The sequence below is a fragment of the Neoarius graeffei genome, chromosome 4, assembly GCF_027579695.1.
Source record: "Neoarius graeffei isolate fNeoGra1 chromosome 4, fNeoGra1.pri, whole genome shotgun sequence".
NCBI lineage: Eukaryota > Metazoa > Chordata > Actinopteri > Siluriformes > Ariidae > Neoarius > Neoarius graeffei.
This window is the reverse complement of record NC_083572.1, coordinates 89,526,105-89,540,845: the sequence shown is the minus strand read 5'-3', so window position 1 is coordinate 89,540,845 and position 14,741 is coordinate 89,526,105. Positions and strand designations below refer to the sequence as shown.

At 42.8% G+C, this 14,741-nt stretch overlaps 1 protein-coding gene across 1 annotated transcript in view; it reads left to right on the top strand.

The window, feature by feature from the left end:
- Positions 1 to 9,793, top strand: part of ccdc17 (coiled-coil domain containing 17) — a 28,204-nt gene extending 18,411 nt beyond the window's left edge. The window contains exons 12-14 of the mRNA XM_060918353.1: positions 8,321 to 8,528; positions 9,436 to 9,546; positions 9,653 to 9,793. Coding sequence (XP_060774336.1) covers positions 8,321 to 8,528; positions 9,436 to 9,546; positions 9,653 to 9,793 — 460 coding nt within the window. The remainder of the gene's footprint in view (positions 1 to 8,320; positions 8,529 to 9,435; positions 9,547 to 9,652) is intronic.
- The last annotated feature ends 4,948 nt before the right edge of the window (positions 9,794 to 14,741 follow it).

Here is a 14,741-nt window from a genome sequence, read left to right as displayed (position 1 = left end):
CACAGATATGTAATATTGGATCATTTCTCCTCAATAAATAAATGACCAAGTATAATATTTTTATCTCATTTGTTTAACTGGGTTCTCTTTATCTACCTTTAGGACTTGTGTGAAAATCTGATGATGTTTTAGGTCATATTTATGCAGAAATATAGAAAATGCTAAAGGGTTCACAAACTTTCAAGCACCACTGTACCAGACATCTGCTCAGGAAACTACAGGAGAACATCAGCTGGGCCCGTATGAAGATAAAACCATCTAAGTCACGCAGCATTTCCATTGTCAAGGGAGTGCTGTCGAACCTCAAATTCTTCATCGGGGACGAGCCAATCCCTTCAGTTTCTGAGCAGCCAGTCAAAAGCCTGGGGAGATGGTTTGATGCAAGCCTGAAAGATAAGGACCAAATAGCACAACTGCAGAGGGATATCAGTAGTGGAGTGCAAGCCATTGAGAACACTGAACTCCCTGGGAAACTAAAGATTTGGTGCCTACAGTTTGGCCTCTTGCCTCGGGTGCTGTGGCCTCTCACCCTCTACGAGGTGCCCATTTCAGTTGTGGAGAGGATGGAGAAGGGAATCACTAACCACATAAAGAAGTAGTTGGGAGTCCCTCAGTGCCTGACATCCACCGCCCTCTATGGAGACTGCCTCCTAAGACTGCCATTCACCAGTCTTACGGAGGAATTCAAGTGTGCCAAGATAAGACTCCAGGTGACACTGACTGAATCCAAAGACTTAATGGTGAGCAAGAATGTCCCAGCCATCATAGCAGGCCGCAAATGGAGACCAGTGCAAGCAGTTGAGGAGGCAGTGGCAGCCCTCAAGCATGCAGACATCGTGGGATATGTTCAGCATGGAAGAGGAGGTCTGGGTTTAACTGCTCAGCATCCAGCCTGGAGCAAGGCCTCAGCTGCTGAAAGGAGGAGGATGATCGTGGATGAGGTGAAAAACCAGGAGGAAGGCATCAGGAGGGCCAAGATTGTGGCACTTGGTAAGCAGGGAAAGTGGACTAAGTGGGACAGTGTGGAGGGAAGGAAGTTGAGCTGGAAAGACCTATGGAGTATGGAGTCAAAGCGAATCAACTTCATCAGGGCAACCTATGATGTTCTCCCCACACCCATAAATCTCCAGCAGTGGCGAGGAGAAGATCCAGCCTGTGTACTCTGCTCCAAGCCAGCATCCCTTAGGCATATTCTCACTGGTTGTAAAGTGAGTCTTGCCCAGGGGCGTTATACCTGGCGTCACAACCAGGTGTTGAAGAACCTTGCTGCCACTTTGGAGTACAGACGAACAACAGCCAACTCAGTAACATCTGTAGGATCCAACTCCCTGCCAGCCATTGCATTTGTGCGGGAGGGGGCAAAGGAAAATTACAGCGCACCTGCAACTGCAGAGCACTGCCAGTTACGCATAGCCTGTGACTGGAAAATGTTGGCAGATGTTGGTCAACACCTTGCCTTTCCTCCTGAGATCGCTGCCACTACTCTTAGGCCTGACTTGGTATTTTGGTCACCATCTGCTAAGAAGGTCTATATCATTGAACTCACTGTGCCCTGGGAGGAGTCCGTAGAAGAGGCATATGAAAGGAAACATCTACGATATGCTGACCTTGCTGCAGAGGCACAGCAGCGTGGCTGGAGGACGGAGGTGTGCCCTGTGGACAGGGGCGGTCCTGGGGGCGGGCCGACCGGGCAGCCGCCCGGGGCAGCATTGCGGGGGGCGGCACGAGCGCGGGCGCAAAAAAAAAAACGGTCCCCCCCCCAAAAAAAAGGTCCCCCAACATTTTGAACATTTTGGATGGGGAAGCCCAATACCAAAGTTGCGCAGGTGACGTCATCAGTGTGTGTGTGCGCCTAACTTGTCGTAGCCCCATAATATGCACGAGCGCGGGCGCGAAAAAAACCCCAAAATGGTCCCACAAAAAAAAAAAGGTCCCCAAACCCCCCCCCCTCAAAAAAAAAACAAGACGGGGGGCACTGGTGGGGGGGCGCCAGCAGGGGGTTTCGCCCGGGGAGTAAATCACTCTAAAATCGCCACTGCCTGTGGAGGTGGGATGCAGAGGCTTTGTGGCATCATCCACCACCAGGCTGCTCAAGGACATGGGAGTAAGAGGCCACGCTCTACATCATGCCATCCAAGCGCTGTCAGGAGCAGCTGAAGTTAGTAGCCACTGGCTTTGGCTGAAGAGCAAGGACACCTGTTGGGCATCAAGTGGCAGGCAGGGATGACACAGAGGAGGGTACTTCAGGGACGCCTGGGGTTACCGTTGAGCCTTCTGGAGGCGTCGTGGGCTTAAATCAACGAAACGCTGATGAAGGGGGTGCCCACTTGATAACTCCTCTGTGTCATTTCCGTTGGCAAGTCTTAGTACACGCTGGCACATAAAGGATAATTCCAACTCGTCCTGTGTTTCTTCAATCTGACCAAGTATAATATTTTTGTCTCATTTGTTTAACTGGGTTCTCTTTATCTACTTTTAGGACTTGTGTGAAAATCTGATGATGTTTTGGGTCATATTTATGCAGAACTATAGAAAATTCTAAAGGGTTCACAAACTTTCAGGCACCACTGTATCCAGGATAAACCATAACTGACTCACACCATATCCTTTTTTATTTTTTGACATCACGAGATGCATTGCTTAATCAGTGGTGGAAATATTTTATATCATGTGAGCCATCCTTGGCCAATCCCTGCACAGGAATTTTTTGATGAGGGATATAAATAAAATTTATAACAAACTGCTCATTAAAACTAATTAATTGTCACCATCTACACATACATTTTGCTGCAAGTTTCTTCAACATAGCAACCTACAAATATATCTGAAGGGCAAAACAGAATTAAACTACTTTTAAAATCACAATGTTTTTCCACATAATGGACTTATTCTCCTGTAATTGCGTTGGTAGGTGATCTGAATTGTTATCAGTCTGCAAGACCTTAAAACAATCTTACAGTTGTGGTCAGATGTTTACATACAGTGACATGAATGTCATCTTGGATATGAACGTCATTGCAATATTTGGGCTTTCAGTAATTTCTCTGAACCGTTCTTCTTCTGTGGCAGAATGAATGTACAGCATACATCTTAAAAAAAAAAAACCTAGAATTCAGTGCACAATTTTCTTTGGGTTTTCTGAAATCAACACAGGGTCAAACGTATACATACAGGGTCAAAAATATACAGTGGCATGCAAAAGTTTGGGCACCCTTGCTGAAAATGTCTGTTACTGTGAATAGTTAAGTGAGCGGAAGATGAACTGATCACCAAAAGGCATAAAGGTAAAGATGACACATTTCTTTAATATTTTCCACAAGATTACATTTTTATTTCCATCATTTACAGGCATAAAGTACCAAAAAATGAAAAGGACCTGAAGCCAAAGTTTGGGCACTTGGCATAGTCAGTACTTAGTAACACCCCCCTTTGGCAAGTATCACAGCTTGTAAACACTTTTTGTAGCCAGCTAATAATCTTTCAGTTCTTACCTGGGGGATTTTCGTGCATTCATCCTTGCAAAAGGCTTCCAGTTCTATAAGTTTCTTGGGCACTTGCATGTGCTGCTCTTTTGAGATCTATCCACAGATTTTCAATGATGTTTAGGTCAGGGGACTGTGAGGGCCAGGGCAAAACCTTCAGCTTGTGCCTCTTGAGGTATTCCATTGTAAATTTTGAGGTGTGTTTTGAATCATCGTCTTATTGTAGGACCCGTCCTCTTTTTAACTTCAACTTTTTTACAGATGGTGTGATGTTTGCTTCCAGAGTTTGCTGGTATTTATTCGAATCCACGCTTCCCTCGACCAATGAAACGTGCCCTGTGCCACTGGCTACAACACAACCCCAAAGCATGATCGATCCACACCCATGCTTCAGAGTTGGAGAGGTGTTCTTTTCCTGGAATTTGGCACCCTTTTTTCTCCAAACATACCTTTGCACATTGTAGCCAAAAAGTTTTATTTTGATTTCATCAGTCCACAGGACTTGTTTCCAAAATGCATCAGGCTTATTTAGATATTCATTTGCAAACTTCAGACGCTGAATTTTGTGGCTCAGATGCAGGAAAGGTTTTCTTCTGATGACTCTCCCATGAAGGTCATATTTGTTCAGATGTCACTGCATAGTAGAACAGTGCACCACCACTCCAGGGTCTGCTAAATCTTTCTGAAGGTCTTTTGCAGTCAAACAGGGGTTTTTATTTGCCTTTCTAGCAATCCAACGAGCAGTTCTTTCAGAAAGTTTTCTTCATCTTCCAGACCTCACCTTGATCTCCACTGTTTCTGTTAACTGCCATTTCTTAATAACATTACGATCTGAGGAAACGGCTACCTGAAAACACTTTGCTACATTCTTGTAGCCTTCTCCTGCTTTGTGAGTATCAATTATTTTATTATTCAGAATGCGAGGGAGTCGCTTAGAGGAGCCCATGGCTGTTGATTTTAGGGACAAGTTTGAGGAGTCAGAGAATTTATACAGCTTTGAAATCTGCATCATCTGACCTTTTCTAATGAAGAATTTGAACAAGCCACAGCTGAATAAGCTAATTAAGGTCTGGAACCTTGGTAAAAGTTACCTGAGAACTCAAATGTATTGGGGTGCCCAAACTTTCGCATGGTGTTCCTTTTCTTTTTTCACTCTCCAATTGTACAAAACAAAAATCTTGCATAAAATGCTGAAATGTCTAATCTTTACCTTTATGCCTTTTGGTGATCAGTTCATCTTCTGCTCACTTAACTATTCACAGTAACAGACATTTTCAGCAAGGGTGTCCAAACTTTTGCATGCCACTGTACATACATATCTGTGAAGATACTCAGTCGTCCAGGTACATAGTAATCTGTGGTTGGTAGAAGAGAGCAACTGGACTTGCTTGAAAAGTCTTGAAGACGTTTCGCCTCTCGTCCGAAAGGCATCATCAGTTCTGTCTGTCTAATAGGGAGTATCAAGTATTTATCCTCTCATGGATCATAATAGAATCCAAATCAGAATGCTGATGGCTGCATTGAAGGTGGCTGATAGATGTCATAGACACCCACCTCTGTTCAGTGATGGTCGTTCCAGGCTGACAAAATTGAACGATCCTCTCTGGCTAAGATGTCTGCCAGTTTTCTGGAAGTCCTCTCATACTCCCGCACTAGTCGAAGGGTACTCATCCCAAAGTGTGTAGAAACATATCTGTGAAGATACTCAGTCGTCCAGGTACATAGTAATCTGTGGTTGGTAGAAGAGAGCAACTGGACTTGCTTGAAAAGTCTTGAAGACGTTTCGCCTCTCGTCCAAAAGGCATCATCAGTTCTGTCTGTCTAATAGGGAGTATCACTGAACAGAGGTGGGTGTCTATGACATCTATCAGCCACCTTCAATGCAGCCATCAGCATTCTGATTTGGATTCTATTATGATCCATGAGAGGATAAATACTTGATGCTCCCTATTAGACAGACAGAACTGATGATGCCTTTCGGACGAGAGGCAAAACGTCTTCAAGACTTTTCAAGCAAGTCCAGTTGCTCTCTTCTACCAACCACAGATTACTATGTACGTGGACGACTGAGTATCTTCACAGATATGTTTCTACACACTTTGGGATGAGTACCCTTCGACTAGTGCAGGAGTATGAGAGGACTTCCAGAAAACTGGCAGACATCTTAGCCAGAGAGGATCGTTCAATTTTGTCAGCCTGGAACGACCATCACTGAACAGAGGTGGGTGTCTATGACATCTATCAGCCACCTTCAATGCAGCCATCAGCATTCTGATTTGGATTCTATTATGATCCATGACAGGATAAATACTTGATACTCCCTATTAGACAGACAGAACTGATGATGCCTTTCGGACGAGAGGCGAAACGTCTTCAAGACTTTTCAAGCAAGTCCAGTTGCTCTCTTCTACCAACCACAGATTACTATGTACCTGGACGACTGAGTATCATCACAGATATGTTTCTACACACTTTGGGATGAGTACCCTTCGACTAGTGCGGGAGTATGAGAGGACTTCCAGAAAACTGGCAGACATCTTAGCCAGAGAGGATCGTTCAATTTTGTCAGCCTGGAACGACCATCACTGAACAGAGGTGGGTGTCTATGACATCTATCAGCCACCTTCAATGCAGCCATCAGCATTCTGATTTGGATTCTATTATGATCCATGAGAGGATAAATACTTGATACTCCCTATTAGACAGACAGAACTGATGATGCCTTTCGGACGAGAGGCGAAATGTCTTCAAGACTTTTCAAGCAAGTCCAGTTGCTCTCTTCTACCAACCACAGATTACTATGTACCTGGACGACTGAGTATCTTCACAGATATGTTTCTACACACTTTGGGATGAGTACCCTTCGACTAGTGCGGGAGTATGAGAGGACTTCCAGAAAACTGGCAGACATCTTAGCCAGAGAGGATCGTTCAATTTTGTCAGCCTGGAACGACCATCACTGAACAGAGGTGGGTGTCTATGACATCTATCAGCCACCTTCAATGCAGCCATCAGCATTCTGATTTGGATTCTATTATGATCCATGAGAGGATAAATACTTGATACTCCCTATTAGACAGACAGAACTGATGATGCCTTTCGGACGAGAGGCGAAATGTCTTCAAGACTTTTCAAGCAAGTCCAGTTGCTCTCTTCTACCAACCACAGATCACTGTACATACAGCACACCTAATATTTGGGTAAAATGTCTCTTCGCAAGATTCACCTTGACCAAACATTTTTGTTTACTATGAACAAGCTTCTGGCAGAATTCTGGTTGGATATTTCACAACTCTTCATGGTAGAATTGGTAGAGTTTAATTACATTTTTTTTTTTCTTGGCACGGACTTGAGTTATAAGCACGGTCCATATATTTTCAATAGGGTTGAAGTCAGGACTTGTTTTAAGCTTAATGTTAGCCTGCTTTATCCTCCACAACCAGCTCTGACATGTGTTTGGGTTCATTGTCCTGTTGTAACTCCCAAGTCATGTTCAAGTTTCTGATGGTTTATGCTGAAGAATTCTGAGGTAGTCCTCCTTCTTCATTATTCCATCCACTTTGTGCAATGAACCAGTTCCACTGGCAGTAAAACAGCCGCAGAGCATGATGATCCTACCACCACCACCAGCTGGTACAGTGTCCCTCTGCACATGGTGGTCATTGTGGCCAAACAACTCAATCTTTGTCTCATCTGACCATACAGCTTTCCTCCAGAAGGTTTTTGATTTGTCTGTGTGGTCAGCTTCAAACTTTAGTTAAGCTTGAAAGTGTCAATCTTGGAGCGGGGGTTCTTTCTTGGATAGCAGCCTCTTAGTCCATGGTGATATAAAACTTACTGAACTGTAGACAGTGATCCATCAGCTTCCCGTTCATGGCAGGGCTGTGCCATGGTGGTTTCTGGGTTGTTCCTGACCATCCAAACCGATTTCCTTTCAGCAGAGGGTGACATTTTGGGTTTTCTTGAAGCAAAGTGGCTTGGCAAAGTGACTACACTTCCCAGTAACTTGCATACAATTGTTTGAACTGATCTGTGGATCTGCAGTTGTTTAGAAATGGCTTTGTGTACATCTGCGATCCTCTTTCTCAGATCTGCACTGAGCTCCTTGGACTTTCCTATTTTACTGTATTGGTCAGTCCAATGAGTGCTGTAAACAAACCCTTTTTATGAAGGCACAGAGAAGCTACCAGCTGTAGTTAATCATAATCACTAACAGGAAGTTAAGAGGCCTTGGCAAGATAAGAGACATTTTGGAAGTCTCGGCACCTCTGAATTAATAATCTAAGTGATCATTTTTGACTCTGTATGTATACTTTTAACCCTGGGTTGATTTCAGAAAACCCAAAGAAAATTGTGCACTGAATTCTAGTTTTTTTTTGTTTGCTTTTTTTTTTTTACAGGTGTATGCTGTACAATCACTCTGCCACTGAAAGAACAGTTCAGAGAAATCATTGAAAGCCCAAATATTGCCATGACATTCATATCCAAGATGACATTCATGTCACTGTTTGTAAACTTCTGACCACAACTGTAATTCTAATCTAGCAATATGAAGATTATGAGGCTTTATGCCCATGACTGCCAGAAAACCTACAATGGAGTCTTTAGCAAGGAGCTTAACCTTCAACTGCTCAGCTCAACTGTAAGACAAAAAAAGTGTCTACTAAATAGCAACTACAATTAATCTTTTTGATGTAGCTCAAGTTCTCACAAGCTACGTCCACCAGCTCAATTAATATTTATTTTTATAGATAATTTTCATTGCAGAGGCTTATGATCATCAGATATTTTACCTGTATAACTGAAAACCTTTCCATAAATTGAAAATCTCTTCACAGGGTGCAGCCATCTCCATCTCTCTGCTTGGTGGTAGAAGTTCAGGTTGCTGGCAGTTTTGACTTGTGTGATCAGGAGACACGAGGTTGGGCCAAACTACAGCTCTTTGACAGTCACAATCAGGTTCAGAGTGGATTCTGGAAACTTCCTTTCCACTCTCTGCCTGTGAGGCCGTCCTTCAGCCCAGGCCAACTCAAATCTGTACCTCAGGTAAATCTGTATCCTCAAACGCATTTCCTATTTTAGCACATTTGCTGTTCTCTATTTTAAAAAAAAATGTCCAGTACTAGGGCGGCACGGTGGTGTAGTGGTTAGTGCTGTCGCTTCCCAGCAAGAAGGTCTGGGTTCGAGCCCCGTGGGCGACAAGGGCCTTTCTGTGCGGCGTTTGCATGTTCTCCCCGTGTCCGCGTGGGTTTCCTCCGGGTGCTCCGGTTTCCCCTACAGTCCAAAGACATGCAGGTTAGGTTAACTGGTGACTCTAAATTGACCGTAGGTGTGAATGTGAGTGTGAATGGTTGTCTGTGTCTATGTGTCAGCCCTGTGATGACCTGGCGACTTGTCCAGGGTGTACCCCGCCTCTCGCCCGTAGTCAGCTGGGATAGGCTCCAGCTTGCCTGCGACCCTGTAGAACAGGATAAAGCGGCTACAGATAATGAGATGAGGTGTCCAGTACCAGTCAAAAGTTTGTACACCCTTACTCATTCATAGTTTTTTCTGTATTTTGACTATTTTCTACATTGTAGAACAATACTGAAGACATCAAAAGTATGAAATAACATATGGAATTATGTGGTAAACCATATGTTTCGTATTTTATATTCTTCAAATTAGCTGGCTTTTACCTTGATGACACTTTACACACTATTGGCATCATCTTAACCAGCTTCATGAGGTAGTCACCTGGAATGCTTTTCAATTAACAGGTGCCTCGTCAAAAGTTAATTAGTGCAATTTCTTGCCGCCTTCGTGTGATTTTAATAAAAATAAAGAAAAACCCACTGAATTAGGTGTGTGCAAACTTTTCAATCACTGTAGATGTGTTGGTTCTGCATGTAGAAGAACGTTATCTCCTTTCTTCTAATTGGAACTTTGTTGCTCTGGTTCTCTCCATGGTCAGTTGGGTAACATGGAGATTTGCCTTCGTGTAGTTAATGCTCGTGATGGAGATGTACAGTCCCTTGCTAAGATTGATCCGAACAATAGCAGGCAGTACAAATACCCATCAATGGTAATACAATATACAACTTCTTTCATACCATTAATATTTTCCTACTGATTGAGAATTTGTCTTAAATTTAAACTATAAATACGGCCTCATTGTGTAATCATCACAGGTCATCGCACACTTAAACACTGACTTGGAAGCACAAGCATCTCAGCTGAAAACATCACAACTTTCATCTAATCCTTTTCTTTCATCATTGCCACGAACTGATCATGTGGATCCTCCCCCTAAGGACAGTGGTCAGAGGTGAGAATAAGAGATGAACCCCAAACCAACTGGATCTGGTCTGTTGTGAATATGTACACGTTGATCATATGTTCTGGGCCTCACTCATCATCTAATGAGAGTGACATATTTACACGACAGTGCTGTTGAATACTTGGTTTTGATTAATCTTTTATAAAAACAGCAATGACACTTGTACCAGCTGCAAGGCAAATCACAGGTTTTTATTTATCTGCTTGTTCTAATATGTTAGTGTTTTTATAGAAACACCATCCACAGGCCCTGGACCCTTTCTGTAAGGATATGTTTAACTTTTTGTGCAAGGAGTATCTAATGCCAGGGCTTTGTTACAGATCCACGTCTCATTGTTTATCATTGAAAATAATTGAATTGTGCTGTGTTGTAAGTGGAATAAAACACTTGGGCATGTCTTATTGGAAAATAATCTTTACCATACCAGCAAAATTCCTTGTCGTTTGTGCAGTGTGATGATCAGATTGTTGTTTTGCATGTTTATATTTCTGAATGATTAATTTGTTTGTGGACTTTCCCTTTTGAAAATAAAATGATTCTGATATGTGCATTAAATAGACAAACTGTTTCTAATGATTTGAATTAGCCTAGTAAACGAGACCCACCCGCCTAGCGGCCAAAAATATTTTTGCCTAGCGAATGGGTCTAGTCTCGCACCATATAAACAAAAACACCCCGGACATCAAATCGTGCCCGCCAATCACAACGCAAGGTTTTTGTTTGGATTCTTTGGGCAGGTTTTTGCAGGAGTGACGAGAAAGCACAGCAGGAAAGATGGCTACGGGCTAGTGAACAGCGCTCGTTTGACTCCGCTTTGGAATCAGTTTTAGAAGAATTAGACTTGGAGTTTTCGTTGAAACATGAGCAGGAAGAGGCTCTCTGCTCATTCCTTTTCAAGAAGGACGTTTTCGCTGTTTTGCCGACCGGCTATGGCAAAAGTCTGATCTACCAGCTGGCTCCGCTCGTAGCCAAAAGGATGGGGCTAGTTTGTGCAGTACGAAGAATTAATAAACAGCTTTGAAACATTACTTTTTGATTGTTTCTTATTTTCCCGTTATTTGAAATTTAAGGGAAATTATTTCACCAAACACCACTAAATAAAAACTCTCAAAAACAGTTTAAGCAAACCCTTGAAAAACACTTGGAAAAAATATGTTAAGTATGTGGTACAGACTCCTGTGGTCATTATCTCCAAACTTCTTAATATCTAGAACCTGTTTATTAATTAATACGCATTTTGAAAAATTATTTATTTCAAGGCCTCCCCCACTGCGTGCTCTGACTACGTCACAGTCACGCTGATTGGTCAGAGCGTTGGCCTATACGCACAGAGACAGTTTGAAAGACAGTGGTTTGTTCCACCCCCACCCTTCAGAAATGTCTACGGATCGAGGCCAGACTAAATATTCACATTTAGTCTGGCTTGCCAGGCTAGATTTGAATGTTGTTTTATTATAAGCTACTCCATTTCTTTTACACTCTCTCAAAAGAAATAAGGGTACCATTGCTCTTTCACAGCTGTAGAACTCCATCTATAATATTTGCTACCTGCTTTCAGTAAACATGATTTGCCCATTTCTTAATTTTAAACAAACACTGGGAGTGGCAGCTTGTAAATCCGAGAAATAATTACTTCATAACTGTTTCATGGACCTTTATTTGATTTAAATACTGCAGCAGAGTCTGCTTTATCACCTCACAGTTCTTAGTCCACTCTTGTTCCTTCATACTAAATCACGAAGCTCAGACCTCAAACTCAACCAAACCAATCCATCTGCTGCTGAAAAATTGCTCTCATGGACCCGGCAATCACCATCCATCCATCCAGCACACTTAAGTTGAGCAGACATACAGGTGTGATACTTGGCATGTGCTGAGATCTAAACGTGCTTGAAGTAAGATTATTTTCTACATTTTGGCTTGTTCATTACCTTTTTGTTACTAGTTATCCATCTATTATCTGTAGCCACTTATCCTGTTCTACAGGGTCGCAGGCAAGCTGAAGCCTATCCCAGCTGACTATGAGCAAGAGGTGAGGTACACCCTGAACAAGTCGCCAAGTCATCACAGTGCTAACAGAGACAACCATTCACAGCTACCGTCAATTTAGAGCCACCAATTAGCCAAACCTGCATGTCTTTGGACTGGGGGGAAACCGGAGCAGCTGGAGGAAACCCACACAGACAGGTCCTCGTTGGCCGCTGGGCTTGAACCCAGGACCTTCTTGCTGTGAGGCAACAGTGCTAACCACTACACCACCATACCACCCAGTTGTCAATCATGTCTAAATTTCTTGAACTTCTTTATGCATGATAGTTTGAAAGTCTTGCCAAGTAGACCTTTTGGCACTTGTACCAACTAGAATACACCAATGCTTTCTACAATTTTGCCAGTCCTACATATCCAGAACATATGTTAAATACAAAATCTGAAGGAGACAATGTGTCAGAGGTCTGGTTTGACAAAGCTCTCCTTTCATAAAGAGATTAACCTAGCTCCAGTATTCCTGTCAGTTCAAATTTTACCCCTCACCACATCAAGTTTATTTCTAAAGCACTTTTAACAATAGACTGTCACAAAGCAGCTTTACAGAATTTGAATGACTTTAAACATGAGCTAATTTTATCCCCAACAAGCAAGCCTGTGGCGATGGTGGCAAGGGAAAAACTCCCTCAGATGACATGAAACCGAGAGGAACCCATCCTCATCATGCCTCATTTAATCAAGTTTATTTGTATAGCGCTTTTAACAATAAACATTGTCGCAAAGCAGCTTTACAGAATTTGAACGACTTAAAACATGAGCTAATTTTATCCCTAATCTATCCCCAATGAGCAAGCCTGTGGCGACGGTGGCAAGTAAGTAAGTTTAATTTGTATAGCACATTTAAACACAGCATACACTGACCAAAGTGCTGTACAGAGTCAATATTTAAAAGACAAATGATCAAAAGAAAAATAAAAAGAAATAAATAAAACTATAATAATAACAATAAGCTGATGTTTAAGGAAAGGCCAAGGAGTAGAGATGGGTTTTTAGCCTAGATTTAAAGGCAGAGATGGAGGGAGCAAATCTGATGTCCGGTGGGAGCTGATTCCAGAGGCGTGGAGCAGCAACAGAAAAAGCTCTGTCACCTCTCTGCTTCAGCCGCGAGCGAGGTACATGAAGAAGCCCTGCGTTAGAGGATCTTAGAGACCTTTGGACTGAGTGGGGCTGTAAAAGGTCATTGATGTAGGCTGGGGCCAGCCCATTGAGTGCTTTAAAAACAAATAATAAAACTTTGAATTGTATTCTGAAAAAGACTGGGAGCCAGTGCAAGGAGGCCAGAATGGGAGTGATGTGCTCACGTCTCCTGGTGCCAGTTAAAAGACGTGCAGCTGCGTTTTGGACCAGCTGTAAACGTCTAAGTGAGGTTTGAGGGAGGCCAAGATAAAGGGAATTGCAATAATCCAGTCGTGATGTGATAAAAGCATGGATGACTATTTCAAGATCGTTATGAGATAGGAAGGATTTGAGGTGGGAAATCACTCTGAGTTGGTAAAAACTATTTTTGACCACAGTGCTAATCTGTTTGTCAAGACAGAGATCGGAGTCAAGGAAGACACCCAGGTTTCTGGCAGAGGGTGTGACATGAGGAGTGAGGTGACCTAAATCATTCACTGTAGTACATCTTGCCTTGGAAGGACCAAAAATAATGACTTCAGTCTTGTCACCATTTAGCTGGAGGAAGTTGTTAGCCATCCAATTTCTGATGTCTTCAAGACAGACAAGGAGAGATTGGATGGAGTCCCTAGATTTTAAGGGCAAATACAATTGTGAGTCATCAGCATAAAGGTGAAAGGAAATATTGTGCTTTCTAATGATGTCACCAAGTGGGAGCATGTAGAGACTGAAAAGCATGGGACCCAAGATGGACCCCTGGGGGACCCCATAGGAGACAGAGGCAGTTGATGAGGAGAAATGGCCAATAGAAACAGAGAAGGTCCTATGTTTAAGGTAGGACCTGAACCAGAGAAGAGCAGTGTCCCTGATGCCCACCTGCTGGTCTAGACGGCTGAGAAGGATATTGTGGTCAACAGTATCAAATGCAGCGCTAAGGTCGAGTAAAACCAAAATGGCATCATCACCAGAATCTAAAGTGAGGAGCAGATCATTAGTTACTTTAAGCAGGGCTGTTTCAGTGCTGTGAAGGGATCTGAATCCTGACTGAAAAGGTTCAAGTATGTTATGGGTGGTCAGAAAAGGAATCAGCTGTGACAGTATAGCTTTTTCTAGAACTTTTGAAAAAAAGGGAGCTTGGAGATGGGGCGATAATTTTGCAAACATTGGGCATCGAGGTTGGGTTTTTTAAGCAGGGGTTGGACGACTGCATGCTTAAAAAAGGTAGGGACAGTACCAGATGTGAGACATGAATTTAGAATTATTTGAATTGATGGCCCAACAGCATCAAAAACATCCTTTATGATACAGGAGGGAATGGCATCATAGGGGGATCCAGTGGGTTTCATATGTAAAACTAGTTCCCGCAATTCACTGAGAGAGATGGGCTGAAATTGGTTAAGAGTCGAAATAGCTAGTGCACGAGAGTGAACAGGTAGAGCAGTTGATAAGGAGGGCGTAAACACTGATCTGATGTTCTCTATTTTATCAGTGAAAAACTTGAATTTTTCACAGGTCTCAGTGGATACGTCAGCAACTGGAGAGTTAGGAGGGTTAAGAAAAGAGTTAGTGCTAAACAGAATATTGGGTCTGTTGGAGTGTGTACTAATTAAGTCAGAGAGGTGCTTAGTTCTGGCTTTTTTAGCTGCAGTCTGGAAGGAAGCTAAAGTCGACTGGAAAACTTCAAAGGAAACAGTGAGATGGTCTTTTTTCCATTTCCTTTCAGCTTTACGGCAGGTTTGCCTGAGCGAGCGGGTGGCCTCATCCAACCAATATTGAGA